Consider the following 27,927-nt stretch of genomic DNA (forward strand, 5'->3'; position numbering starts at 1 on the left):
TGTTAAAGTTATAGTATATCAATTACTTCTAAAAATGCAGTGTCTCCTTGTTTTTGGTGTCAGAAATCCAATCCTTAATACCAGATCTAACTTGTATCTCTGGAAAACTACCATGATAATAAAGAGAAAGCTCCTTTGCACAAAAGGTCACAAAGAAAGTATCATTCACTACATCAAAGTTATGTTGCCAAACACACAGCATTCATGTCTCTCAGGCAGACACAGGCAGCATACAGCAAAGTGGAGTCTATTAAAAATTCCATTCTTTATGTCCAACTCTTGAGATTAGTTATATTCTGAAATCACTTAAAGACTGACCATAACATCAGCTTTAGTATGTCAATGTAACAGCACTATGTCTCATTTGCCTTTTTTTTTTAATCTCTGCTTTACAAAAAGCATTTCAAAGATACAAGAAAAGATGCAAAAAGCATTTCAAAGGCAGCCACTTGGTTTTGTGCTTACGTTTCTCCATTAACTGAGATATTTCTTAGACCTATTTTGCCTTGCAATATTAACAAGTTAACAAATGCTCTTAAGGGTTGCAAGGTACAGAAAACAAGCTTTCTGTCTCAGGAATACCACATATTTCTGCATTATATTGTAAAGCTACTTGCTTTGAATAAGTCAACTTTATTGACGATGGCAAAGTTCACATCAATTGCAATGGCTAATTGCATTTTGGATGGCATCTGCTCCAGTAATTCTGATTCATCTGTAGAAGAAAAAAAAAAAAAGAAAAGAGCAAACTCTATTAGTTAGGAAATCTAAAGAAAGAATGTCCATAAAAATGAGCATCATACAGAAAAATAATTTAATGGAGCTATTCTAGCATTTACGAGTTCCAATGTGGAAGATGCTAATATGATTTTACTAAGATATTGTGTTTTAAGTTACATATCTTGTCTAATGTTATAACCAGAACATTATATAAATGAAAGGAATGTGAAGTAGTAAGCATCATACTGCTTTGGAGCTTTTTTCCTTTTTAAAGTAAGTTGAAGTCCTCTCACTTCTCACATGCAATTCAGAAAAGGAGAAATGTGAATTTCATCCTACATCTGTATATATACCACCACTTGGAGTTGTCACATAACTGGAATTGGAAAGCCTTACCCAGCATTCCCTGAGAGGCCCATGTGTACTCATACCAGGTTCGAACTCGATTTTGGACCAATTTTGGAATGGAATAAGTGTTCATATAGGAGACAGTGTTGTCCATACAGGAGCGGTAGTAGTTCTGTCCTGCTGTGGCTGCTCCAATTACATCTCTCATCTGCAAACATCGGTTGTGGTTACTACACATTTCAGCAAAACCAGTTCTGATTTGAATATCTTGTCAACATATATAGAAAGAATAAAACACTTGTTTGCAAAATCACTTATTAATTATACCTTCAGCTGCATGTTTGGCATAGATGCTTAATCTACTTTTTCAGAAGCATTACAGATTTAATCTGATTGTGTTGGCAAATCTGTAGTTATCATTTTAAAGGAATCATTTGGGGTTTCAGTTTATTCTGTCTCATATTTCTGGACATGGATGAAAACTAAAGAAAATGTTTTTCTTAAAAATCCATAATACAGTTACTCTGCATTTGGTGTGCAATGCAAGTCAGAAGTGAAGCAAAATAGGCTAAATTTCTCTAATAACTTCAGCTGGCACCACTAGAATTAAGATCCTGCCACTGTTCAAATAGGTAAGAGATGATAGATGTAGGTGCACTTTGATCTAAATGTGACCTTGAAGTTTTTAGTGGAGGCATATCACTTAACATTCCAACATAAATGTAATTCAGCTTTTAGAAAGTAGATGAGTTAATGTTCATAGATATTCCTTCTTGAAAAGCAGCTTAGTAGAATGGCTTCATATTGCAATGGCCAAGGATTAAGGTATCGGTAGGGTGAATTCTGCTCTTTGTTACAGAGATACAATTGATTGCAATAGGAACATTAATTTTTAGGCAGATGTGCTAAACTAGGAATAACTCAGTAAATTTAAGAGCTTTTTGTAAATGGGAACGTCAGTAAAGCAGTTTGTGTGTTAAGATTTAAGGTTTAAGTCTGCAAATGACTGTAATAGTTACAAAAACTAATCTGCAGAATCTTCTTGGGGAATGGTGATTTCATTGAAAGTTATATCAATTTAGGAAAAAAAATGCACCCTCTGAATTTTAATGCAATATACTTGTATTTAATAGTTTTTCAGAAGAAATATATTATGTGAACTTCTTCATTTTATTTTCGGTAATTTTTGTTGGTGAATGAATTTTAAATCCTATAGGCAAGAGTTGTTTCATAATGGTTATCTCTTCATGCACTTCTAAACAACAAGGCATGTACAATTTTGAACTGTTTGGTTGAACTTTTTGAATGCTATATTCAGTTTTCACCTCTATTTTTTTGGTAATAATTCTTCCAATAACAGACATGTACAAATCAAAAGTCTGGAATGATTTTTACAGGAATCTAATAAGACACAGTCTTACATAGGAACCATGGCATTTGTTTCTCTGTAGGCAAGGCATTTTAAAACCTATGAATCAGAGACCCAAGTTTAATAGTTACAAGCCAGAAATATTTCGCTTATATTAATTTGGAAATCTAGCTGGTTTCCTGTGCTATGGGGTTTTTTTTTTTTCCCCTCCTGCCAAATGAGACCAAGAGAAATAGAAAACAATGTATTTTCTGGTTAACAATTATATTGTAATTTATGGAAGACAGAAGAGTTCTAGTTTGACAAAAATCATGGGGTTTCCATTAAGAGTACTCTACTGGCAGTAGTATTGAACATGACTTATTCAATAATTTGTACTTGTTAATATCATACTTACAATTACATTTTTTATATCTGATTTAACAGCATAATGTGAATGTCAAGGTACTGTCTCCTTGCCTGTGAGGAATTCAAAAAGGAACTATGCATAATTTCAAGAATCATCAGTGTCCTGCAGAGTCTTGGCTCTAAACCAGCTTTTGTGCAAAAGAGCTACAAAACTGGGAACTGATTAAACACATGTATTTGTTGGAAGAATAAGTACAAATGACAATTAAATAGAGGGACATTCAGATGAAAGTTAAACTCTTTCCCAGAATTAAGTGAAATATATTATCACTACATTACAGTGATCTGAACATATGTAGTTATTGATTTTTTGATGTACCTGACCAATTAAGCTGGAGAAGACAAAGACACCCAGGAAAAAATTCAGCAGTTGAAAAACTATCTCAAACAGAGTTTGTGGTTCTGGAAGGCCACCGATGGTGATTAAAGTACGAACTGCCCAGTAGTAACACCTCAGATACCTGTGAATACAGACAACATTTTTGTTACTGACTAGGTATTTATGTGGTTAAAGTTAAGCAGATACCTACCTGAGCTGAGCCTTCAGTGATGCTTCTCAGTCCAAAAGACCTTCAGCATCTTTTATAAAGGGGTATGATTTTACAAATGACAGCTATATAAGTGACATTGAGCTGAATGTTCTCATTGCAGCAAAATAAGGTACATGTGAAATGCAGTGGCTGCCTACTGTTCTCCAGTAACTGTGCAGTATTACAGAAGTTTCCTGTAACATGTTGCCAATATGTACATTACAGCGTTAGAATGCTACCAGTGAAGATGCCATCATGTTAAAGGCAGTGTAAAAGTGTTAGAGACTTCCCATCTGTAGCATACTAGATGCACACATAGCTGAAGGTCTTTTCCATGGCTTCACTTGATGACACCAGTGTGAAGCCTTATGGTGGGCACAACAAATACACAAGTGTTTTTCTTGTGTCCATTAATTTTGTTACCCCTTTAACCGCTTTGATCTTCCTCACCCTCTGCTCCTGAGCACCCTTCATAACCTCCTGGGTTACATCAAACAGAAGCTGTATGATTTCACAAGCTGTGTTTTAGTCCAGCTTCTCCAAACCACTCAATCTATTCAGCACTGAAAGGTTGACTCCTGCATTAACTTCTAGTGACTGGCCTCTGCTACCCCTACTGTCACCTTAACAAGCATTTCTTGCTTTCTTCACTTTCATAGCAGGGAGCAATGGTCAGTTACTAAGACTCTGCTTCAATATGTGGCTTATATTGACTTCTTCATGTTGATCTGCTGTCTATCACTTCCCATAGCAGAAGTGTGAGCTCTTTGGAGAAAGATTTTTTGTTCTGTTTGTACAACCCTCTTTGTACATTGTGCCTTGTGCATGACACAGCTTGTTGCATTCAAGTGGTGCTTTTCTATTCATATCCATACAAGTTTATGAAAACAACCAACTATATATTTTTCTTTTTTTTTTGCCAGGATAGTCATACTAACTTTCTTTAAAATATATATATTTATATGTAAGTGCCTTGGCATCTCTAAAATTCTGTTTGAAATTTATTTATAGAACATGGCACGTCTAGTAACGCAGCATCCCCCATACTGTGCAGTGGGGATTAATTAGTTCAAATCATTGTTGTGAATGTGCTATCATTTCCTTTTTTTCTGTGCTAACAAGTAATTGGTTTAGGAATACTTTTAAAAGCCTCCTATTAATTATAATTTGACTTCGTAAGTCTCTGTACAATCAGACTTCAGCTTCACTAATGATTAGGAGTGAAAGTTCATTTTCTTTAACTGTGCAATGAGATTTTCTATCATTTCATCTATGACTATTGCTTCTGAAACAATGAAGATTCCTTTTATTTGTTGAATTTTGTTGAGTTTGAAATAAATAAAAAACCCACCCCAAAACAAAATCACAGAAGAAAAAGTTTTGGAGAGGTTTGCTTTTAAATAAACAGTCTTGCATGCATCTTCTCATGCCTACCCTGAATCTAAGGCCACCCAGTCTGCTTGCTTCAGGTGTACATTTTGACTTGACGGTCTCCAGTTTTAAACTCTGCTGTTATAAAATGCATACTCCACTCTTACTAACAAGTGGTCCATGTAACAATGCAATTGGAGGGTTAGTTTTGTGCAAACAGGAGAAAAAATCCTCACAAACCTAACCAATTTCAATAAGGGTTTTTATTGAAATCACTCAGAAGTGTTCTCAAATCATTAATCTGAAATGTCAGGCTTTACCAAGCAATCAATTTTTGATTTTCATTGCAAGATCACTTTTTTCTTGGTTGCAAATTAATGAAATGAAGTAACAATAATCACTTTTACAATAGTTTTCTAGTTTGAGATTTTAACAGCCAGAACTGTTTGTTTTCATTCAGAGTCCTTAAGTGAAAAAACTCATTCTGTACGCTATCGTATCATTTTTCCTTTTTAGGGGTGCAAAAAGAATAACTAGTTTACACCACTATAATATTTTCACTTGGGTTAAAGAAAAATCATAACCTATGTATGCTTCCAGCCAGGTATGGATAAGTAGCAGCTTTCTCTTAGACTTCTGTAGCATAAATAAATACTAAGAAAAACCCTCAGATCTGTCCTGGAAGAATTGCAGATTTAAGCATAAAATGATTTCTCTAGCTTGTTTGAATTATCTTATAAAGCATATTTATATCATATTCATTTCCCATATTCATTTCCCATAACTGAGAATGCTATAGTGCCTGAAACATGTATAATTTATTAATTTAAAAGTAAAGAAATTAACATTAATTCTGTGCTAGTTACTGTAGGAAATAAAAACAATTAACTATTTCCATCACCCCCAATGGCCTTGGATGAGAAGCTTGCTAAATCTACCATGGTAGTCAATCTAATCTTAATTTTGGGAATGTCTGCAAAGAATGAAAACAGCTTCTGAAAGGAATTTAGGGGTCACATTCTTGTTTGCAGTGTTGTATATCCAAGATGTGAGAGAGGGTTTTTTTTTCAAATCTGCCCACCCCTTTTTGAAGATGTACTTAATACAGCATATTCTTTTGTAATTTCAGTTCAAAAGACACTTTCTACTGTCAAAGTCACATGCTATTCAGTACCTCTTAGGCACAGGTTTTATATTTTCTCCATTTATGCATCTTATCATTTTTATTTTCATCTGAAAAAAGAGTTCCACAGTTGAAAAATAAAACAGATTTTTTTTTTTTTTCCCCCTAAGAAGGGGATAAATGAGACTGTAAATTTTGTTTAAGGAAAGTCAGAAATAACAGGCTCCTACTTTAACAGTATTAGCATCTCTGCTTCCTACTGGCTAGTGTCTGGAAACCATCATTGCTCACCATACAGCTTACTGGCCTGCTATAAAGTTACTGTTGAAGCAAACAACATGAAACAAGAAAGGGATTTTCCCTCTGCACAACATAGCGAGTATGTTTATCCTTCAGGCAATCAAACTACTAGAATTTTCCCTAAAATAAGGCGTAGGTATGAAAACAGTCAAAGAAACCCAGTGCAAGTAATATACCTTGTAATATTACACCAGTAGAAATATCTCTTTCATAAAAGTCAATTTCAGAGTACGCTAAACTTCTAACAAGGTTTTAGTTAATAGAGCAAATCAAATCTTTGTGAACATGGCTATCAGATTTTAAGGTGATATTAACACATTCATTACAGCCCAGAGAAACGTAACTTCAGTGCTATCATGTTTGACTTCCCTCAGATTGCTACCGCGATAGGTTTAAGCAGGGTAAAGAAGTAGCCTTTATAAACTGGTACTCTAAATGTCTTCCTTCTTGGTACCTCTTTTTCTCGAATGACTTATCCACCAGATGGCTGTGAGAATGTGATGATCTCAGACTGGATGATGTCAACTACAAAGCTTTTATCTAAAAAGTATCCTACAAGTATCAGCTCTGAAAGCATTAGTTCTGACCTGAGTTGGGCTGTGCTTTCACAGATTTTCTGGAGGCACAAAACTGCCTCTGTATAGCAAGACAACAAGTGGGACACATCAGACCAGCAAGTGCAGTGTATAGCTGATATCCATGAGCCACCTTTTAGGATATGTCAGTATTTCTGTGCATTGGGCAAGGCATACAAAAAAGGTGGAGTTGTTCTAGACACGTATAGTGACCATTTTCTGAGACTTCCAGGTATCTGCTAAGTCTGTGGCCAGAGCAGGAAGGAAATGAGCTACAGAGAAATATAATCGATGTCTTGATTAATAAATATGCCAGAGAATTTTGAAGACTACTTGTGGATGCCTTGCAAACAGCAGAAGAACTATAACAGGGTCAGAATTGAGTGATTTGCTTTGCCTAAATTTAATGCTGACCTGGGGGGTTTGCATGAGAATTTCAGCTCCTTTAGCTTTCGTTTCCCTTATGTGCAGTGATGAAATGGACAATTCAGAGCAATGACATGTGCCTGCCTTGAACCCTTTCTAAAGGATTTGCTCATTTTCTTCAGGAATTAGGGAGACCAATCTCTTACTTAGGTAGTTAAATTAGATTGTAAAGAAACACATATAGTTCAAAACGGTCACTTAGCTGTAATTAAGAGACCTTTCTAATATCCTGCTTACATAGGCTTTCCACTATAGTGTTGCATCAAGGATGCTATCCTTCTGCATTAGGAGAGACTGAGGTCTGTCTGCCTAGTTATAGCAAGCTCATGAGTGCAGTTTTAATGCTGGGAACATCTCGTGCCACTAATTTGGATGAATTGCAGGGAGGCAAACTTGATTGCCTTTTACACCTCAGCCGAAGGCTTTGATTGAAGGCTGTCATGCAAAAGACCTCATATGTTCTTGAACTGGCACTAACACTTTAGAGGCTGGAAACAACCTGGAAAAGAATACAGCTAGCACAAATTTGCAAAAAGAAGCTACTTTAATAATTTTGCTTGTGATTTTAGTGCTGTGTACAACTGTTAGTTGTAAATTGAAGTTCACCCATTAATATGCCTGCTCAGGAACATATAATCAAATTGGTAATGGAAACTGTTGTGTGTGTATTCTTTTTAGCATAGAAAGGAAAAAACAAAACAAAACACAGAACAACCCAGAAGTGTTGACGTTTTTAAGAACTGGTTTTGGCCCTAACTAGCAACATTTTAAGGACACAGCAGGGATTCTACCTAAAACATTCATGCCACAAAATCAGTGCCAGATCATTTGCTTTGGGTGAGTGTAATTTGAGACCATTAGAATTTTGATTTATTTATTAAACTGCTTGCTGTAATATTTTTAATTAGCTAAGAAGCTAATTATTTTTTTTTATAAAAATTTCTACGCTAAATCCCATGTGATTTCAGTGTGACATTTGAGAAGTGTTTGGTGGTTTTGTCTCCCCACAGAAAAGGGACCACAAAATAATAAAACCCCTGACCATTGCCTCTGGGCGCAACTGCATTGTCTGTGATCAAGCTAGCAAATAAATTTTATCAGTTGTGTCCCTGAGTGAAATGCAAAAATTTCTTTCCTGTGAAAAACAGGAAGACTTTCTTGCCTCTTCTCCAGGCTGTTCTAAAGAGGTATTAAAAACCTGAAGACTGAGTAAGCATTCTACTTTCAGAGTTTTGAGATTGCTCAGCATTAAGTTACCTTATTTTTTAATTATGAAGCAAGTATTCCCAAGAATTACCTTTAAAAAAAAAATAGCTGTAACAGAAATTCATTCTGCATTTTTCTTGTCAGATTTCTGAAAGCCTTGATCCTGCAAATAAATGCCTGTGTATTAGCTTCAGTTACATAAGTGGTCCCACTGAGCTTCATTACCCTGCTTGCACATGTCTGACTGCAGTACTTAAGCTGTGTATTTAGTGGTGTGTGGAAATTTCAGCCATGTCATTTTTTTGAGAGAGAACCCTATTTAAAAAAAAAAAATAAATCAATGCTGCTTTACACAAAGTGTGTTTTACTCTCAAAGGCTATTTCCTACCCTTCAAGATAGTGACTTTACACCAAACCTGTGAAGTCTGACAAAATTGCAAGCAAGAGCAGCATGTCTTCAAGAGAAATGTGAAAAGTTGTTTAAAGAGTGATTTATGACAGCAGTAGTGTATTATATGTGTTTTTTTAAAGAATGTAATTAATGAACAAATTCAGCTTCTATGGCTTTAACTGTATTATGGCCTTCGAAAGAAATAAACACTCATATATCTGAACTGACTAGGTATGTGTTTATATAACTGCAAACAAAATACATTATGACTTCCCTATTTTCTCTTGCTTCCTCTCAGTCATCTTAATGAATGTCCCTTACTTGGCATCCAGTTTAGTGCTGTCACAAGAAGTTTGTGAAAAAGTGTGTCAATATCCATTCCTTCCCATTGGAGACACTATGCGACATGTTTAAACATGGCCTCCTCAAAAGATCAGAGAAAGGAGGTAGATTTTTTTCAGACCAATCACCATGGTATCCAGAGGGACTAAAATGTTGCATTTTAATGACACAATGCTGGCAGAAAAAAAAAAAATCTATGTCTCTGATTCCTTTGAGGGATTTTTCTACAATCCTTCAAACAGTTCCCATGTGCATATGCAATCAGTAAGTTTAATTTATGACCTTTCTAAATATTTAATTAAGTTAGAGCTTAACAGTGACTCATAAACCTATAAAAGCTGAAAGTGGTAAACTGATTAGTCACTGCACCTGCCCTCCAAATATGTTTTAGTAATGAAAGCTGCTAATCAGCAGTCATGGTGCTAAAAGTTTGCTATCCAAGTACTCGTAAAGTAAGGGCATACCCTGCAAGCAAAGGCATGGGAAACTGAAGGGGATGCAGGAAGAAGCAAAACCAACAAAACTCTCTTGCAAGTGAAAAGCACTTACATGTTTCCTTGGCCATCGTACACCCATCTAGTGCTGCCAAGTCCTTCATAGTCTGAAGCCCAATAATACAGGCATGCATTAATGTGCAAGATAAACAGCAAGTATCCTGTTGTTCGAATGACCCTGTAAAAGTCAACAGATTCCTTTAAAGCAGCTTACATTTTTCCTTCCTTTTAATATGGAACCCATGGCATTTTTGGATCAACAGTGTTTATGTTAAACATCACTAAGTAGGTCAATGCCTGTATTGATTCTTTGAAAAAAAATAGCTGGCAGTTGTATCTCTCATGTTTGTCCAAGGTCAAATAAATATCCTTCCTAAAGTATTTGACAGGGTAATTGTTAAATTATGGCTCCCTGAGGGCTTTATAATTATAATTATAATATTTACAGAAATCTGAAGCTATATTAATGAGGCTAGAGGGTACAAATTAGTTTATTCGCCAAACTCTATTCAAGATAGGCTCTACTTGTGAACCAAAGCCAAGAAATGTCCGAGGTCAGAAATTAACTGCTTTACAAAGGCTGTGCTAGGAAGCCTGCAGTAGATACACTAAATAGTACAATCTAGTAGCTACAGCAGGAGTCAGGAGTTCTATCATTCCTAATCCCAGTTCTTATGCTTATGGCAAGATCTTTGAAGAACACCAAAATGATGAGCTACTTAAACACCAAGCAGCTTCCTGTTTAATACAATAATGATCTCATTGTATATCCTCTGATCAGTGCACGAGGATCAAAAAGAAAGATTTCCTGGCTTTAGGTCTCTATTTGAATGTTTATACAGACAACGAATATATAAGCAGGAAAAGTACAGGACTTGCTAAACACAGGGAAGCCAGTATATAATAGAATCATAGAATCATAGAATAGTTAGGGTTGAAAAGGACCTTAAGATCATCTAGTTCCAACCCCCCTGCCATAGGCAGGGACACCTCACACTAAACCATGTCACCCAAGGGTTTGTCCAACCTGGCCTTGAACACCACCAGGGATGGAGCATTCACAGCCTTCCTGGACAACCCATTCTAGTGCCTCACCACACAAACAGGAAGGAATTTCTTCCTTATATCCAATCTAAACTTCTCGTTTAAGTTTGAACCCATTACCCTTTGTCCTCTCACTACAGTCCCTGATGAAGAGTCCATCCCCAGCATCCTTGTAGGCCCCTTTTAGATACTGGAAGGCTGCTATGAGGTCTCCACGCAGCCTTCTCTTCTTCAGGCTGAACAGCCTCAACTTTCTCAGCCTATCTTCATACGGGAGGTGCTCCAGTCCCCTGATCATGCTTGTGGCCCTCCTCTGGACTTGTTCCAACAGTTCCATGTCCTTTTCATGTTGAGGACACCAGAACTGCACACAAAACTCCAAGTGAGGTCTCACGAGAGCAGAGTAGAGGGGCAGGATCACCTCCTTCGACCTGCTGGTCACGCTCCTTTTGATGCAGCCCAGGATACGATTGGCTTTCTGGGCTACAAGCTCACACTGCCAGCTCATGTCCATTTTCTAATCCACCAGCACCCCCAAGTCCTTCTCTGCAGGGCTGCTCTGAATCTCTTCTCTGCCCAACCTGTAGCCGTGCCTGGGATTGCTCCGACCCAGGGGTAGGACCTTGCACTTGACATGGTTAAACTCCATAAGGTTGGCATCAGCCCACCTCACAAACGTGTCAAGGTCCTTCTCGATGGCATCCCTTCCCTCCGGCATATCAACCAAACCACACAGATGGGTGTCATTGGCAGACTTGCTAAGGGCACACTCAATCCCACTGTCCATGTCACTGACAAAGATATTGAGCAAGACCGGTCCCAACATCGATCACTGAGGGACACCACTTGTTACTGGTCTCCAGCTGGACATTGAGCCATTGACCACAACTCTTTGAGTGCAGCCATCCAGCCAGTTCTTTATCCACTGAGTGGTCCACCCATCAAATTGATGTCTCTCCAATTTAGAGACAAGGATGTCATGTGGGACAGTGTCAAAGGCTTTGCACAAATCCAGGTAGATGACGTCAACTGCTGCTAATGAGTTTATCTGCTTTGATTTTATGAAAATTTAATAATAAGATCTAAGTTAGGTCTATAAACTAAATTAATGAGAGATAATATGTCTGTGGCTGCTTCTGTATTATGCACTCCTTTGATGGTTCTTCAGGTGTCGTTGCATGCCCTCCTTTGCCTCTCCATGCCATTGAACAATCCACATACCTGTACTCTTCTTCTTTACAATGTTGACTAGTGGGCTGCTCCCGGGACAGCTGTGTTTAGGGTTGAAAGCTATTGAGAACAGCAGATAGCTGATGTGGTCTAGTACTATTGCAATATTGACCATGCTGGGTGTTGTACACAAGTTTGAATCCACACAAGTGGATTCCTGAGGTCTGAGTGAAGATTCAGGGAGCCTTTGCTACAATATATATTATATTTCTCTAGCCACTGTTGGATCTACTGCAATGGGTAGATAAGACGTAGTAACTTTTGTTAGCTTTATTCCTTCAGACTCAAACTAATGAGTTTGAGAAGAGGATTCACCTAGGCACATAGGCTTGCTGTGTAGTTTAGTTTGACATTGTCTAATTAATTGGTGCCTTATTACTTAAATGGTGACCACACCATGATCTCAGATCAAAACAACATTGCTACATTCAAATGAAATGCTGTAGTTTGCACAGCCTGTTGTTTGTTTTAATATTTCTATCTCCTATTTATCCTTTTCTTCTGTATAAGTATCTCCCTTCTCCGTTTGTCCTTTTTCTTTCCTTACCCTAATGGCTTCTGGTAAGCCAATTAAAAGATCTTTGCCTTATGTTTCTACCAATGAACATCTCAAAAACAAGGACTCAGTGTTTTCTGAAGTATGTTTTAAAGCACTGAATGAGGGCACAGCATGACATATTTAATACGTGATTCTGCAAATACAAAATATAACATTTCGGTAGCTCAGTATGCAGGCTCTTTTTTTTTTTTTCCTTCCTACCACATATCTTAGCAATGCACTGGTGAGAAAGCCTATAGATAATAAAATATTAATACTGTTAACCCTGTGTATGCTGTGCCATGTTGAAGTCCATGTGCTCTACCATTGCTTTTCTGAACATCTTCAGCAGGATTTAGAATTGCATTTTATTCAGTTATGAAGAGTGCTCTACTTCACATATTTCAAGTTTCTGGCCTGTTAAGGTTATGAGGTAAAAAAATGATACACTTTGTAGTATTTACATTCTGCAAGGGATTTAATATTGGAAAATATAAGCAGGTGTCCTGAGTTCAGCAGTAGCAGTCTTTTTTCTCCTTCTCAGTAGCTGATGCAGTGCTGTGTTTTTGACTTTCAGCCTGGGAAAAATGCTGATAACACTGATGTTTTTAGTCTTTGCTAAGTAATGATTACTCTGATTGTTGTGGTTTAAGCCCAGGCCGTAAATTAGAACCACACAGTCTACTTCCCCCCCTCCCTTTCTCCCTCCCACTCCTGGAGGGACGGGGAGGAGAATCAAAAGAGTGCAACTCCCTCAGGTTGAGATAAGAACAGTCTAGTAACTAAGGTATAACACAAACCACTACTGCTACCACCAATAATAATAATAATGATAAAGGAAATAGCAAGGTAAGAGAATACAACACCTCACCGACTGATACCTCGCCCCCACCCAGCAGTGATCTAGCCCTTCCAGGAATTCTCAGTTCTACATCCTGGGCATGACGTGCTGTGGTATGGAATACCTCTTTGGCTAGTTTGGGTCAGGTGTCCTGTCTCTGCTTCCTCCCGGCTTCCCCTCCTCCCTGGCAGAGCATGAGACTCACAACGTCCTTGGTCAGACCAAACATCAGTGTTATCAGCTCTATTCCCAGGCTGAAAGTCAAAAACACAGTGCTGCACCAGCTACTAAGAAGAAGAAACAATGACTGCTACTGCTAAACCAGGACACTGATCAAAGACTTTTCAGTCTCATGTTCTGCCAGGGAGGAGGGGCACAAGAAGCTGGGAGGAAGCAAACTAGCCAAACAGGTATTCCATACCACAGCACATCATGCCCACTGTATAATGGGGAGAGTTAGCTGGAAGGCCCAGATCACTGCTCAGGTCGGGCTGGGTTTTGGTTGGTGGGTGGTGAGTGTTTGCATTCTTTCTTTGTTATTTCCCTTATCATTATTATTATTGGTGATAGCAGTAGTGGTTTGTGTTATACCTTAGTTACTGGACTGTTCTTATCTCAACCTGTGGGAGTTACATTCTTTCCATTCTCCTCCCCATCCTTCCGGGAGCGGGGGTGGGGGGAAAAAGTGGGGAGTGAGCGGGCAGCTGCATGGTTCTGGGTATGTGACCAGTAAGTGAAGACACAAGCTGTGCACAGTTGTGGCACTCATTTAATACCATGTTACAAAACTGCTTAACAAGGTAGAACAGCTTTGCAGAGTAGCTAGTTCTGTCTTTTCAGCTACTTCAGACATTTTAGAGGACCAGTGAGATCTTGCTCTGTGTCTCTTAGCCTTTCTAAATGTGAAACTTCCCTGTTTTTTGACATGCATATCAATATTATACCCTTCAAATTTAGGCTAGTTTGAAGATATACGCATCCCATTCTCACTTGCCTTTTAAACAACCATTTCCCAATCCAAACTTTCATATAATGTGAAACTCTTGTCGCTGCAAAAGTGCTTGTTCGGGTGAAATTTGGTTTGCTATTACTGTTTCTTTGAAATCAATATACACACAACATTATTGTTAAATAGAGTTCAAAACTATCTATATTAAAAATCTATATATTCCAGTATTCACTGCAAATATTCTAGGAGATATAGGAAAGTCATTGAATTATGAGCCCAAAGTAAAGGATGTAATATTGAAAATACTTGATTAATCTTAAAAGTTCTTAACATTAGAAAAAAGTTAAAAAATATACACAAGACAGATAAAACCCCATTCTTTCTCATGAAATAAAAATTGGGGAACAGAAGGAGGCAGCGATACAGAAACTGACAGGAGACTTCTTCATCCTGTGGAAATTCAGAGAAGCTTTCTCTTGTACCAACAAGAATTTAAAAAAAAAAAAAAAAAAACAAAAAACCAAACCCAAACAACTCTCAAAGAGTCGAAAGGCTCTTCAGTAAGTGAAAGGATAGAGCAACAGAAGAATAAGCTTTGTGGAGGTCAGGATCTCACAAATACTTTAGCAGAACTTTCAAACTTCTGAGTTTTGATTTCTTTTGCAAGTACATGAAGATGTGATAATGATGATGTTTCAGCCTCCTTTCAAGTTTAACTGGCTTCTAAATCTCATAAAATATCTCATTTATAAGGTATAAATGCCAAGTTTACAATTTATGTGCAGTCTCAGAAATAGAATAAGGTGGTAAACAACAGATCTTTATTTCTGCAGCAGCAGCAGCACACAAAAGCAATATATACCCCAAAAATAGGCCAGGGGAAAAAAAAAATCTGTCAGTTTAGGAATCGCACAAGATAAACTAGGACTGACGATGTTGACAGTCAATGACAATAATGGTAACACAGTAGATTGGTTCACTGGGATTTAACAGGATCACTGACAGTTAACGGGCCTATGAAACTTGCCATAACCATGACCACAAGCTTTTTGAATTGGATCCAAAACACTTACTGCCAATGCAGAAAGTGAGAACAGTGCAGTGGACAACAGTTATAATCACTATTTGAGATCTGTGCTGAGTTGATTCTCATTCCAAGTTTAGAAAAATCAGTGGAGGATCAAGTTTCTGTATATGCCAGGTTCATGGTGAGAGCATATTTGAAGAAAAATATTGACACAGGCTCAAGCTCATAACTCCTATTGAATACAAATAAACAGCTACTGAGGGTTTGGAACTGCTATTAGTAACCTAAAGAAACTGTTCTTCAGCTCTTTCACTGAAGAAACTTCTTTCTAGTGCTTCTGATCACTTAAATTTTAGCAGGATTCTGATGCTGCTGAACATTTTGTCTGAACCAGGCCAGATGAACCGAGCTAGTTTTCACATGAGTGAAGCTTTACATTTATTATTTTAATGATTACAACAGAGACAAATGTTTTAAAAAACATTAACTTGAACTGTTAAAGGCTTCACTGACAACTTGTGAAATCAAATGAGATATATTCTGTGCCAAGCTTTGCATGCTACAAGAGTTTAATAAGCACATACCTGTAGATGTATGCTTTGTCCAGAACAGCTTCCAAACGATCATTAAACTCAAAGAATGTGTTATGCTGAATGGAAAATGAAAATAATCCAATCACTATTCTTCACTACACATGTTTTTATAATAGTACTGATATTAGTTCACATGCACATTTTGAAAATAATGGATTTTTCAGTAGTTGAACTTAAATATTTAAATAAAAGGTTAATTGCAAAACAAAGATAAAAATTGAGTTAAACTTTTTTTTGGATGTTGAGAGAAATAATCTGCTGTATAGGTCAGACTGCTGCAGATGAATGACTTCTTCCTCAAACATATAAAACTGCTTGGGCAACTTTATCTGAGAGAATTACACTCACAAAAACCCCTTCTTTCTCTTTCTGAAATTCCAATAATACTTCAGCAGGTGATCTTACGTAACAACAACTGCATACTAGATGATATCATGTAATATCAATTGCTCCTGTACTGACTTCTTCCTGTTAATTATTTGCCATTAATATTTGCATGTAGTTTTTTCTTTGTTTTTGTTCAGTACATGACTGTATGCCTGAGATACTAATTAACTTTTCATTCTTTCATATTTTGTTGGTTCTGATATATGTAATTATGATTATGCAATTTTTAAGTTTTATTGAAAACTGAAGAGCACCCTTATTTTATTCTCAGATTTCTTGTGTCACCCCCCAGCTTTAAATAAAAGCCAGTTCTTTGTCAACATATTGATTGTGTGAAGGGGGTGTGTTTAGTAGCAGAGCAGCCTGCTAGGTACTGTGAAATGCAAGTAGAGGTCTGTTGTTTAATCCCTTCTCACTCCCTTCATTCAACAGCTCCAGATGTCTTTGGACCCAAAGTCCAAAAGCAAAAGTGGGTTTATGCTTGTTAAATATGCTGTGTATAGTTTATGTTGTCCTTAAAATTTCCCCCTTTGCTTTTAAATGCCTGACATTACCAGCGGAAGGTGAAAATACATTGGCATCAATCAATGATCTTAAATTATTTTTTTATCTTTGAAAACTAAACAGATAATTTCAGATTAATCTAATTAAAATAATAGAAATAAACCAGCTTTAGTCAGAAAACACATTTTGAAAGTAAGAAATAATAAAGTCAGAAGAAAAATAAGAGAATAAGGTCTTTATCAGCTAGACTATATCTTGTATTTTTTGTTGGCTTGTTTACTGATGTTATAGCTTACCCTGAAGATATTCTCCAATTTCTGAATTTCATATTCCTAAACATTATAAACAAATTTCTATTGGGTTGTAAAATATTTTATGTGTGCTTAGCTATCAGTCACGAACACAGCAGATCTTACCTTTAGCATCCTATTTGCTCTAAACGCTGGGTTAAATCCAAAGAAGAAGTATAAAACTTCAAACGGCAATACTGATATCACATCAAGCTGTTGAAGAGCAGAGAGGTCCATTTAAACTTCACAAAAATTATAATGCATTTGCGTACTGTCAAAAACCTACTTAGATTGAATCATGATTGAGTATAATTGAACAGTCAGCATGCTAAACCAGTAACTTCCCAAGTACTGGCAGGCAAGATTATCTCTTGGAAAACACTGCCAAATTTGCTCTGCCCTGCTTTTAAGTCCCCCATGCCTGACACTTTAATCTGTTTCATGGGGACTGTTAACAGTATCTCTGATATTCGATTACTAATAGATTCTGTTATTTCAGTTATAGTCCTGACCAGACTAAAATGGTAGGAATGTGTCTGGTCTGTGAAGGTGGGAAGAACATTCCATAAACTCTTCTTAGAAGTTCTACATATTTTAAAACCAGGTTGCCTAAAGCAATGCAGGGGAACTGGATGAATTGGACTTCTTGTTTGCAACCTGAAGAAGGCATGTGTTCCAAAAAACAGATTTATCATAGGATGGTAAGTTTGCTTAATATTGTTTTTTGCTGTATTTGGATGCTTCGTCCCATATCACTGAGATTTTCAATATCTCCCTGCAATCCATCAACTCTGTGATTGCTCTTCCTTAGCTGCTTACTTTATTTTTTCCAAGAATTTTGTGGAGAGAAGGGAAGTTTTGGCAGACTTGGCTTTGTCTTTCTAAAGATCCTGTGATACCTTGCTCTGTTGCTGATTTCGTTTGGGAACAAAAGAGGGATGTGGAAGGGTAGGCTTCATCTCACTGTAATCAGATGTGCTTTTGCTCTGAGTGATGCCACCCATGTTGGTAGCAATTAGCTGCAGCACTGAACTTTTATTCCAAGTAACATGCAGTTAATACTTGAACTCTGAATTAAAGCCAACTGAACCAAAGTATTAAATGAGAACAAACAGCCTTCTATGGCCTCTGTCCCTCTCTCAGACACATGACTAAGAGGAGGCAGAATTTAGTCAGAAGTGTTTCAAGATCAGTAACTGTTAATTAGTACCTAATCGTGTGACAAATTCCCAGATTATATCTATCTTGCATGTGGTGAGAACACTCAACCCTCAGTTTCTACATAAATCAAGAGCACTAGACACACTGCAAGTGTGAACTTAAAATAAACCCATACATATCCATTTAGTTCTGTTGCTGTAAGTTTGACTCTGTACTATACACTTACCTGTATATATCTTGCACTTTTGAACAACTGAACCTCAAGTACAAAAGTAACGATTCCACAGTCACTGAGACAAAAATAAGGCAGACACAAAAGTATTTACAGAAGAGGAGGGGGCAATAATTGAAATTTCAGAGATGTGGGCTCAGAATCACAGAGCAGTATGTGTACAATGGACTACCTGTCCTTTGTTGGCAAAAAAAAGTATTTAGGAAAAAGTTAATAATTTTCTTAAATCAAATTAATCTTTGTTTTTACAAAGTGCAATAGGCATCCAAAATGTTAGTTTCAATTTTTGTTTACTTGTGTGAGTAATATCCTGTTCAGTACCATGACGTACTTCTTGGGAATTCACCAAATAGAGTTATCATCTAACTTCAAGACTTTTTATTTTGTTTAATGAATCTCTGGCATACTGTGCAATTGTCTTTCAGTGTGTAAGTGGACTACTTTGCAAAAAGTCATCAAAACAGAGAATTTTATTAATTCTACCTCATTGATTTATTATTAATCAGAATTAATATTTATAATTTAATTTATAATTAGTCTGGTTTACAATTAAACACTTAATGACAGAATCACAGAATCATTAGGGTTGGAAGGGACCTCTGGAGATCACCTAGTCCAACCCCTCTGCCAAGGCAGGGCCAGCTAAAGTAGGTTATACATGAACATGTCCAGGCAGATTTTGAATATCTCTAGAGGGAGAGACTCCACAACCTCCCTGGGCAGCCTGGTCCAGTGGTTTTGTACCCTTTTTGAAGACAGCAGTCTTGAGCTCTTGAGCACTGGCATGCCATCAAGCCAATGCTTTCTGGTGATGTTCTTAAACCAATGGTGATTTTCAGTGAATGAAAAAAATCCTGTGAAATCTTCAGCCAGAACTTACATATTTACATCAATAACACAGGGTCTGCTTACCCGGAATTTAATAGAGCTGTGGTAGAATTTCTTCATTTCCACTTTGTCTGACTACAATGATAATGAAAAGACAAAAAAAAGCATAGTCGAGAACAGAATGTCAAGAATGAGCCTCTGGTACCTGACAGTAAAAATAATTCTCTTCTGAAAGTAAAGATAATGACAGCTGTATTACTGATGCCCTAAAATTATGAATGAAGAACTATCTGTAGGAAGAAGTAGTAGTTTTAATTACACTGGATTTTATTAGACCTACTTGAAAAAAATTAGGTTTAGGGCTTGTCTGATTTTAGCCAAGCTTGGCTGTTGGCCTGGAAAAGTATGTTACATTTTTCCCATAAAACTACCCTCTCATGACATCTGTACCAGTTGTTGCTTGAGGCAAATCCTTTCAATTCCAGGGCCAAAACCTCCATTTGACTTCAGTTATTCCAAGAAAAATGCAAAGAATGTTTCTGATGGTGCTGTACGGAAGTAGCTCTTTGAAAGCTAACATTAACGTGCTAGCATTATTAGCATAATAATCAACACTGCATTCATTAGTAATGATTGGATATTTATTTTTAAATTGCTCTCCATGGGAACTGATACCTATACCTTAATAAGAAACAGTAATCACAAGCATCCAAAGAAATGTTTTTATTATGCTTTCTATTTATACCAGGGACACTTTAAAATGGCTTTAAAATCTTAAGGATATTGCCAAGCCAACTTTTTGCTATTTTCAGTTTAAGCATTAAAGTAAATGCAGGAGATCAAGCAGTAGATGATCTCTTCACGCACTAAAAGCTATGAATTGTACAAACAGCTTCAAGGGAAATACAAGGTAAGCTTCTTACATTAGAGTTTTAACCTTGTTCATGAAACCTGAGTTTTGTAGGATTTAGGAAAGATGGCCTGTTATTGAATGTCTTGGCATGGAAAAATATATCACACTGCACTGCATTTAATATATATACAAACTATATTTTTACAGTTTTATCTGAAATCCTCTATAAAGATATCACTAATATCTTGTATGCACAATGTGTAAAATTTTATGTAAAAGCACTGAAGTAAAGCTAGCTCCAAATTACATTTTAGTATATATAATTTTGAATTTTCTCTGTTGAGCACAGTAGTGTCACACTGAAGTTATTAAAACTCGTTTTTTTCCACATTAAGTTTTCTTCTATAAGTTAAAGAATCAAAAGTAGAAAAAAAGATCCAGATGCCCTTTTGATATGTTAACGCTTTTTACCATTTTTCAGATACTTATTTAGAGTTTTATTTTGCATTTCTCAATAAAAAATAGCACAAAAATAGTAGCAAAAAGCAAAATTGAATGTACATATTTTCCCAAAATAAAATATTTCATATGAAGTATTTTCTAAGCATCCTGAGATCACAGGGATTTGCTCTCATTTTGTCATCCCTCCCCCCTCCCCCACCAATCTCACAATCTGTAACAAAACACACATATCCTGTCCAGCCCTAGCAGAACATGTACAATCTTCAATTATGATTTTTGCACTGATTCCAGTGAAGTTGCACCAGTTTACTCCTGGTGAGAACAGCTTTACACCTGTTCCAACTACTCTGATCTGTTACTTTCAAATATGTTTTTAACTTTTTAAGAATGTAGACAATGAATATTTCTCCTCCTTCCAAAATAGGATTATGGAAGGTCAGTGAAGAATAATATAGGTATGGAAAAGTTGTGTATTTGACATAGCAAGAAAAAATCTTTCAGATTACAGGAAATTCCTATATACATCATTTTCTGATGCAAAATTAGTACCCATGGAAATCTCACTTCCAGTACTTACTATTATATCTCCTCCTCTTATAAATTGCACTCGGGGCTGGAAAATTAGTAAGTCACACAGGTAGCAGATATCACAAAGGATGTCCATGGTAAACCAATATATTGTATTACTTGGGGTTTGATATGGGAACACAAAGCGAAGCGGAATAAACCAGCAATTCCAGTTATAGGCAACTGTCACAAGCATAAGCCATGCTACATAACGATGATCTGAAAGAAAAAAAAACCAACACATGTTGGCATGAAGTTAGAATCTCTTTTCAGTCTTTTAGACACATTTATTCTACTGCAGCCTCTGGCAATGTTTCTGCCTAGGGCAACCTACCATTCTCCTTTTTTCAACAGCACAGGCTGCTAAAGTGACATAGGCTGGAGCTAGGAGTCACACAAAGAATTTGCAAAAGGGAAAAAAAAGGTGAGTTTATGAGAACATAGAATTTAATGCATCTGAAAAAAACTCAATACGTTTTGCATGTTATTGGTGTATGTTATAACTGATAAAACAGTTATTTGGCCCTGATGAATGTGACAAATTCTTAATCAAGAATCAGAAGACTTGGGGTTTAATTGTGGTTGGTTCACATACCAGCTTTGAGCATACCTTCTTTACAACTGTTGTCACTTTTCATATCTTCTCCCTGTTTGAAATAAATGCTCTTCAGGGCAGGGTGTATGCAGCCCTCAAAGCTGCAAACTGGAATGTTGATCTTATGGTGGCTCACAGGTACTATGTAACACTAGGTCACTTCAATATACCTTTACCCCATTCTATTGCATAGCTTTTAATTTACCTGTGTATGAGTCTATGCTGTCTGGTAGCTGCAGATACTCTAAGTATTTTTTCAGTGGAGGTTTTTTGAATTTACAGCATAGCATATCGCAGTAGTGATCCTCTGGTTTTGCTTCTGCTTCCTCTTTCTTTTCTTCTTTTTTCTCTTCTTTTGGTGGGGGTGGAGGCTTCTTCTTAGGTGCTAGCCACATAGAATGCCACAAAGGGTACCATTTCAGTTACTACACTCTGTTTCAACAGGGTATAGATAAAATCTCTTCTAAAAACACTTGGCAGTGACTAAAGCTACAATTCATTGTAATACTGAATGCCTTAGAAAATAGACCGGAGAATAAAATCATGATCTATTGAAGAATAAAATCTGCTACCAAGAACAGGACACTTTATGTAAGAGTGCAATATTACTGTATCTCTCTGGACAGTACCCACAACTAATGCCATAAAAGACTCACAAGAAATAAGCTAATTCATAATTCAGCATTCATTAATGCAACTTGGCATTTCTTTTTACATGACTGGTGCAAATAATGCATGCAGTTAGGAAGGGATAAGAAAAGACATTTGTGCCATGGGCTCATGTCTCCCCTCTCCTGAGATCTGATACACAGGATGCAGCATGTGAAACTAGTGGGAAGCCAATGGTTTTGTATGTTTCTAGGCATACAAAAATCTTGTGGCACTCCTTTGAGCCTAGTTTTTCCATCTTTGGGCTAGATAATTTTGTTCACACATTTGTCTCATTAATTCTCATGGCTTCACCTCTGAATAAGATACACAGTCTTAGCAGTAAACTGGCAAACTGGATCTTTAATGATTTAGGAAATAAAAGATTTAAGTTCTACAGAAAGAACAAAAGAGGTAAATGAGCAAAAAATAATGAAAGAAAAAAGTCATTCCTTTATCAGCTGCAGTAGTTTATAATACTTCAGGCACTATTTTTACAGCTTATTAAATAAAGGTAAGCTTCTAACATGTCAGAATATAAACCCACACTTAATTATTTTTAAAATGAAAAAAAAAAAAGAAATCAAACTTTTCTCTGAAGAGGAAACACATTGTATTTTTTTGTGTTTCCTTTTTGTGAAAAGTTAATGATTAATTAATTTAAATGACTTTGCTCAATTTGAAGCATGTACATAGAGTCCTCAGTATGTCTGAAAGACTGCTGCCATTGCTAAAATTTTATTTACTTTTACACAGCTGATCTAATCTTAAGAGACGAATACCTACTCGCATATGTATATGTCTTCATATGTTTCAGATTCATCTCCATGAATAAACATATCTGGCAGCATTTTAAAACACAGAAAACTTCTTGACAAAGATGATTCTACGCATTGCTCAAGGCTTTCCCCCCTGATTTCCTCAGTGGTAGTGTTCAAATGAAGCTCATACCTAAGGACCTGGCTTACTGTTGACTGATATGGATAAATCTGCTTCAGACAATGGGTACAAACTGATCCATTCCAGTGGATAAACACACTATACTTATTTGAAAATTTTACCACAGGAATTTTTGTTCCCACAAAATAATTTTCATCTTTAAACTCAACAAGCACACAGCTATTTCTAGAGTGACTTACAAGCTGTAGGACTGCCTTCAGGAGAGGACAGCACCGGGTCTTTCAGCTTTTCCTTATAGACTGTCGCCCTTTCCCGCATTTTTCGGACAAGCTCTTGAAGTTGGGCATCAGCATAATCATTCATTTTGAAACCTGAAGGTGTTGGGTTCTGTGTGCTGATTAAAAGAAAAGGGAAAAAAGGAAAAAGGAAACAGTGCTAACTCTACTTACAGGCAGAAGTCAGACATTAAGATTGGATCTTTATTGGCCACAGAGCTGATTCATATCACTTAGCTCACAGTAAGTGGGCACCTAATTTAACTACTTTTGCTTCCTTGCTTATGCAATAGCAGTCTACATGATATTTCAAGCAGAGGAGGTCAGTACTCTGTGCTTTGTATCGCCCACTGCAATAATGACTTCCCACAGCTGCTTTTCACAAAGTTCTACTGTAGCTGTGTAAGGCCTAGAGCTTATCCTATGTATTTGCTAAGACACATGACATACTCTTACCATCTGTGCATCAAAATGTGCTTGTTATTTGATGGTAATATCCTAATGATGATGGGACATAACCGAGTTAAAGACTAATGTGCAACTGGGAAGAAAGACTGTATTTACTTTATGCTTTCTAATACTGGGAAAATTGATTTCATTTAGGTTTTGTTGCGGGTATTTGCTGACACAAGGTAAAAAGTGATCTGTTTTTCTAAGTGAAAACAGAACACTGGTGTTCTTGCTGAAGTTTCCACTAGGAGTTTACTCAGGGTCATAGTCGCACTGAGCTGTTATTCTAACGCTCACAGCATTTCTTCAAACCTGAGGACCACTGATTTTCAAACACCTGCAAACTCACATTCTGCAATGAAACTAATGCTTTTAAAAGGATCTATGCACGCTGCACAGGCAATTAGAAAATGTAAATGAGAGTGATTTTTGATCAACTCCTTTGGTCTTATTCATACTTGAAATTTCATCCTCAATTACTTGCTGCTGTCTGATTATGCAAACTGGAGCTGTTTTGCAGTACCACCCAGCTGGCAGCTGGGCCATATGTTTGGTCTTCCTCTGTGTGGAGAGCAGGATATGGGATTTCTTCTGTATCCTAGACACAATACTTTTCAGCTGATGTTACACACTCATGTCAGAGCTGGTTGTAAGTGGCTGTGACTGCCATCCCTGTACTGAAACCCCGTCAGCTATGCCCAGTACTAAAACTACATCAGAGAATTTTTCTTTCTCAACATTTTTTCATGCAGTCTCAAAACCATGGGCTGTGGATGTTGCAGCAAGAGAAGAGCCCGATCAACAGTGAAACATGCCGGAAATTTCCAGATTCTTAAGACTATCTTTGCAAAAGTGAGTTAGAGGGAAAGTGGTATGACATGGAAGGGTGGGTGGGTTGGGTAGAGATATTGTGTAGGTAAAAAATGAAAAGCACCACAAAGTGATTTTTGAATAAACACCATGTCTCTTCGAGACCTAAACCTACTTTGAAGCTCCTAACAGAAGGAGCTGTAACTCAAATAGGAGAGTGTTAGAGTGGGATGTGTCTAGCTTTTGAGAAGTACAGCTTTCCAGAGACACAACACACATCACGGTGCCCAAGGAAGTGTAATTTAAGGATGTGAAAACTCTTCAGCAGTAAAACTATTGGATAAAATGGAGATAAGCTGTTAAAAGCAGAAGTAGCAGAAGCCTGGAAGTATGTGCTTATCATTCTTTTAATTTAAGTCTTCTGTAGTATCTATTTCTTAAAACTCCACAGACAGGAAATTAATCAAGCAGTTCTGATACACTTTGTAATTTCGTCATGGTTCTTATTGCGTCACATTTTCCCTTTGCTCAGGCCATCTACAGTGTAACAAAATCCTTTCTTTTTTTGAGCTAATATGTCACAATTAGTTTTTCAGGTCCTATAAGAAGAATTTAAAATCATTCTTACTCTTTTCTGTTGCTATATTTGCACAGAGCATTGGCTATCTTTTAGTAAAATACACTTACCACAGTTGTCACGCTAGAGGCCCCTTCTATCTGCTTTCTAGGGATAACCTATAAATTGCACATGATTTTCTTGTTATTTCACAGCCTTTCCAATAAAAGTTAGTCTCCTCTATCATGAATTTTGTGCTTTATCATTGCAATGTAACCCAAAGGAATCATGTTATTATTTGGCACTGATTAGAAACTGTGAATTCGTTTAAAGTTATATGCCCCATAGTTGATGAGAAATTGATTTTCTTTGCCCTACTTCTTATTTGGTTTGCATTATCTCCTCTTCTATTATTTTGTAGTAACAAAATGCTTACTTTAAATTTGCTTTAGAGGATTCATGTTGAACACTGCTGATTTGAAGATGTGTATTGTACATGTGCTTTGTGTGGAGGTGCACTTAAAATTGTTTTGGCTAGTGAAGCCCATTCAGACTTGATGAAATCAGTTTTAATAAACTGGGCTCCATCTCTCACATTAGGTGGTGCTAGGATTTGTCTCTAAGTTGACATGTTACTCTTTAATCAAATTTATCTCTGACTTTCGCGTAATAAGTCACAATAGGCCTAGGTCTGTATTACTTACTACATCATATATTCCTTCACAGAGCGGAAATGTTTATTCTCTGTTGAAGTATCTATTTCACATGGCCTAAAAAGTCAGGACCACAGCTCGTGTACTGTGCACACAGTTTTGTTATTATTTTAAACATGTTTTTTTTTAACAATAACAACATATGTAACAATAGAAGTATAACAACAATGTAGTTTCCTTATGTTTTGCTTTGGTAGGTTTTATTTTTCTAACTTGTAGGCTTAAACTTGTTTGTCTAGTGATTAAAATTACAGTGGCTTAATTCTCCCCATGCTGAGAAAAAAGAGTTAGACACCTAGCTCTTAGACATAGCATAATGGAAGAAAACAGCCTTGAAAGAATAGGCCATGGAAATACTGTCCTGAGCATACTAATGTATGTGTAACATCGTCAAGTACTATGGCTTGAAAGTTTTCTGTGTTAAGAGTTCAAACAAAACAGGGATCAAGAAATTCAACTGGTTATTTCAGAATAAATGAAGTTTACTGTTTTGTACATTGCAATCTAAAGTTTAATTCTTTCTTTCTTTTTAGTCATGAACACCAAATACCCGAGTGCAGTTCCATCTTTTATCTGCCAGGTGACCCCTGAGAAAATGCATTTCATAAAAGTATGCAGCTGCCTGAAAAAAAAAATCCATACCACTTTTTGCTGATTTCAGTTATAACCCTTCTTTTCACAGCACTTAAGAAACTATCTACATGGAAATAAAATTCTTTATCTTGCAATAGAACTTCTAATTCTTTTATTGAGCACTGCCATTATGATTTATGATTGTATATACAACTGTGTCTTGAAATAAACAATTTACTCTCTTGAATAAATTATGGAGAATCTCTGATTAATTTTCAGAAAGATATGACAATACATAGTTATACATATGTACAATTCATTGCTATACAAATGTACACAAAACGTGATATTGCTGAGAAAGGTTTCAGTGAGATAGTAAAATGTAGTTCTAGGCATCATGAAAAGTATTGATTCAAAAACACATCTTCAGTTTGTGCTGACAATCCCAGTGTGGGTAATTCTACAGAAATCAGAAAACTCTATTTATCCCCAGTTACAAGTCTGAGCTCACGCATCCTAAATAACTAGGAAACTTAATGTTTCTCTGTAACAGAAGAAGAGATGTTAGTCATCTGCTTAGTACAGGAATAAGGATATTCCAAAAGCTAACTTTAGCTATTCTTATTATGCTCCCTTGATAGTCAATAGAAGGCATCTTCTCTGAGGAGACATTCAGAATGACTAAGATAGGTTCTTTCTCTGAATTGCCTGTGAAAGAAACCTATCTTTCTCCTTTATCTGCACAGGAAGCTGATAGAGTTTTAGGAGTGAGCATTAATATTTTCTTTCGTTACATTGCCACAAAATATAGTAGTGTGTTAATGACGTTTGATAAGACATTGGATTTGGAAGATTAAAATGTAGGACTGATTTCTATATGGGAAAAACTGAATTATTTATGTCAAGTAATAAAAATGAGAATAAATCTAACGCTACAATTACGTATCAGACATGCATTTAGAAATAAACTGAAAGTATCGAATCATGGAATCATAGAATAGTTTGGGTTGGAAAGGACCTTAAGATCATCTAGTTCCAACCCCCTGCCATGGGCAGGGACACCTCACACTAAACCATGTCACCCAAGGCCTCATTCAACCTGGCCTTGAACACCACCAAGGATGGAGCATTCACTACCTCCCTGGGTAACCCATTCCAGTGCCTCACAACCCTCACAGGAAAGAACTTCTTCCTTATATCCAGTCTAAACTTCCCCTGTTTAAGTTTTAACCCATTACCCCTTGTCCTGTCACTACAGTCCCTGATGAATAGTCCCTTCTCAGCATCCTTGTAGGCCC

At 36.7% G+C, this 27,927-nt stretch overlaps 1 protein-coding gene across 1 annotated transcript in view; it reads right to left on the reverse strand.

Annotated features, from left to right (window-relative positions):
- Nucleotides 1-475: 475 nt before the first annotated feature.
- LOC308217021 (cyclic nucleotide-gated channel beta-3-like) overlaps nucleotides 476-27,927 on the reverse strand; it is a gene marked incomplete at its 5' end in the record, with an annotated part of 111,750 nt that continues 84,298 nt past the window's right edge. The window contains 10 exons of the mRNA XM_080609719.1: nucleotides 476-715; nucleotides 1,117-1,276; nucleotides 3,165-3,306; nucleotides 9,659-9,781; nucleotides 15,817-15,881; nucleotides 17,133-17,219; nucleotides 19,312-19,362; nucleotides 21,120-21,328; nucleotides 21,910-22,089; nucleotides 23,492-23,646. Of these exons, the coding sequence (XP_080465845.1) occupies nucleotides 597-715; nucleotides 1,117-1,276; nucleotides 3,165-3,306; nucleotides 9,659-9,781; nucleotides 15,817-15,881; nucleotides 17,133-17,219; nucleotides 19,312-19,362; nucleotides 21,120-21,328; nucleotides 21,910-22,089; nucleotides 23,492-23,646 (1,291 nt within the window). The 3' untranslated portion in view covers nucleotides 476-596. The remainder of the gene's footprint in view (nucleotides 716-1,116; nucleotides 1,277-3,164; nucleotides 3,307-9,658; nucleotides 9,782-15,816; nucleotides 15,882-17,132; nucleotides 17,220-19,311; nucleotides 19,363-21,119; nucleotides 21,329-21,909; nucleotides 22,090-23,491; nucleotides 23,647-27,927) is intronic.

This window comes from Psittacula echo (assembly GCF_963264785.1).
Source record: "Psittacula echo genome assembly, chromosome: 2".
NCBI lineage: Eukaryota > Metazoa > Chordata > Aves > Psittaciformes > Psittacidae > Psittacula > Psittacula echo.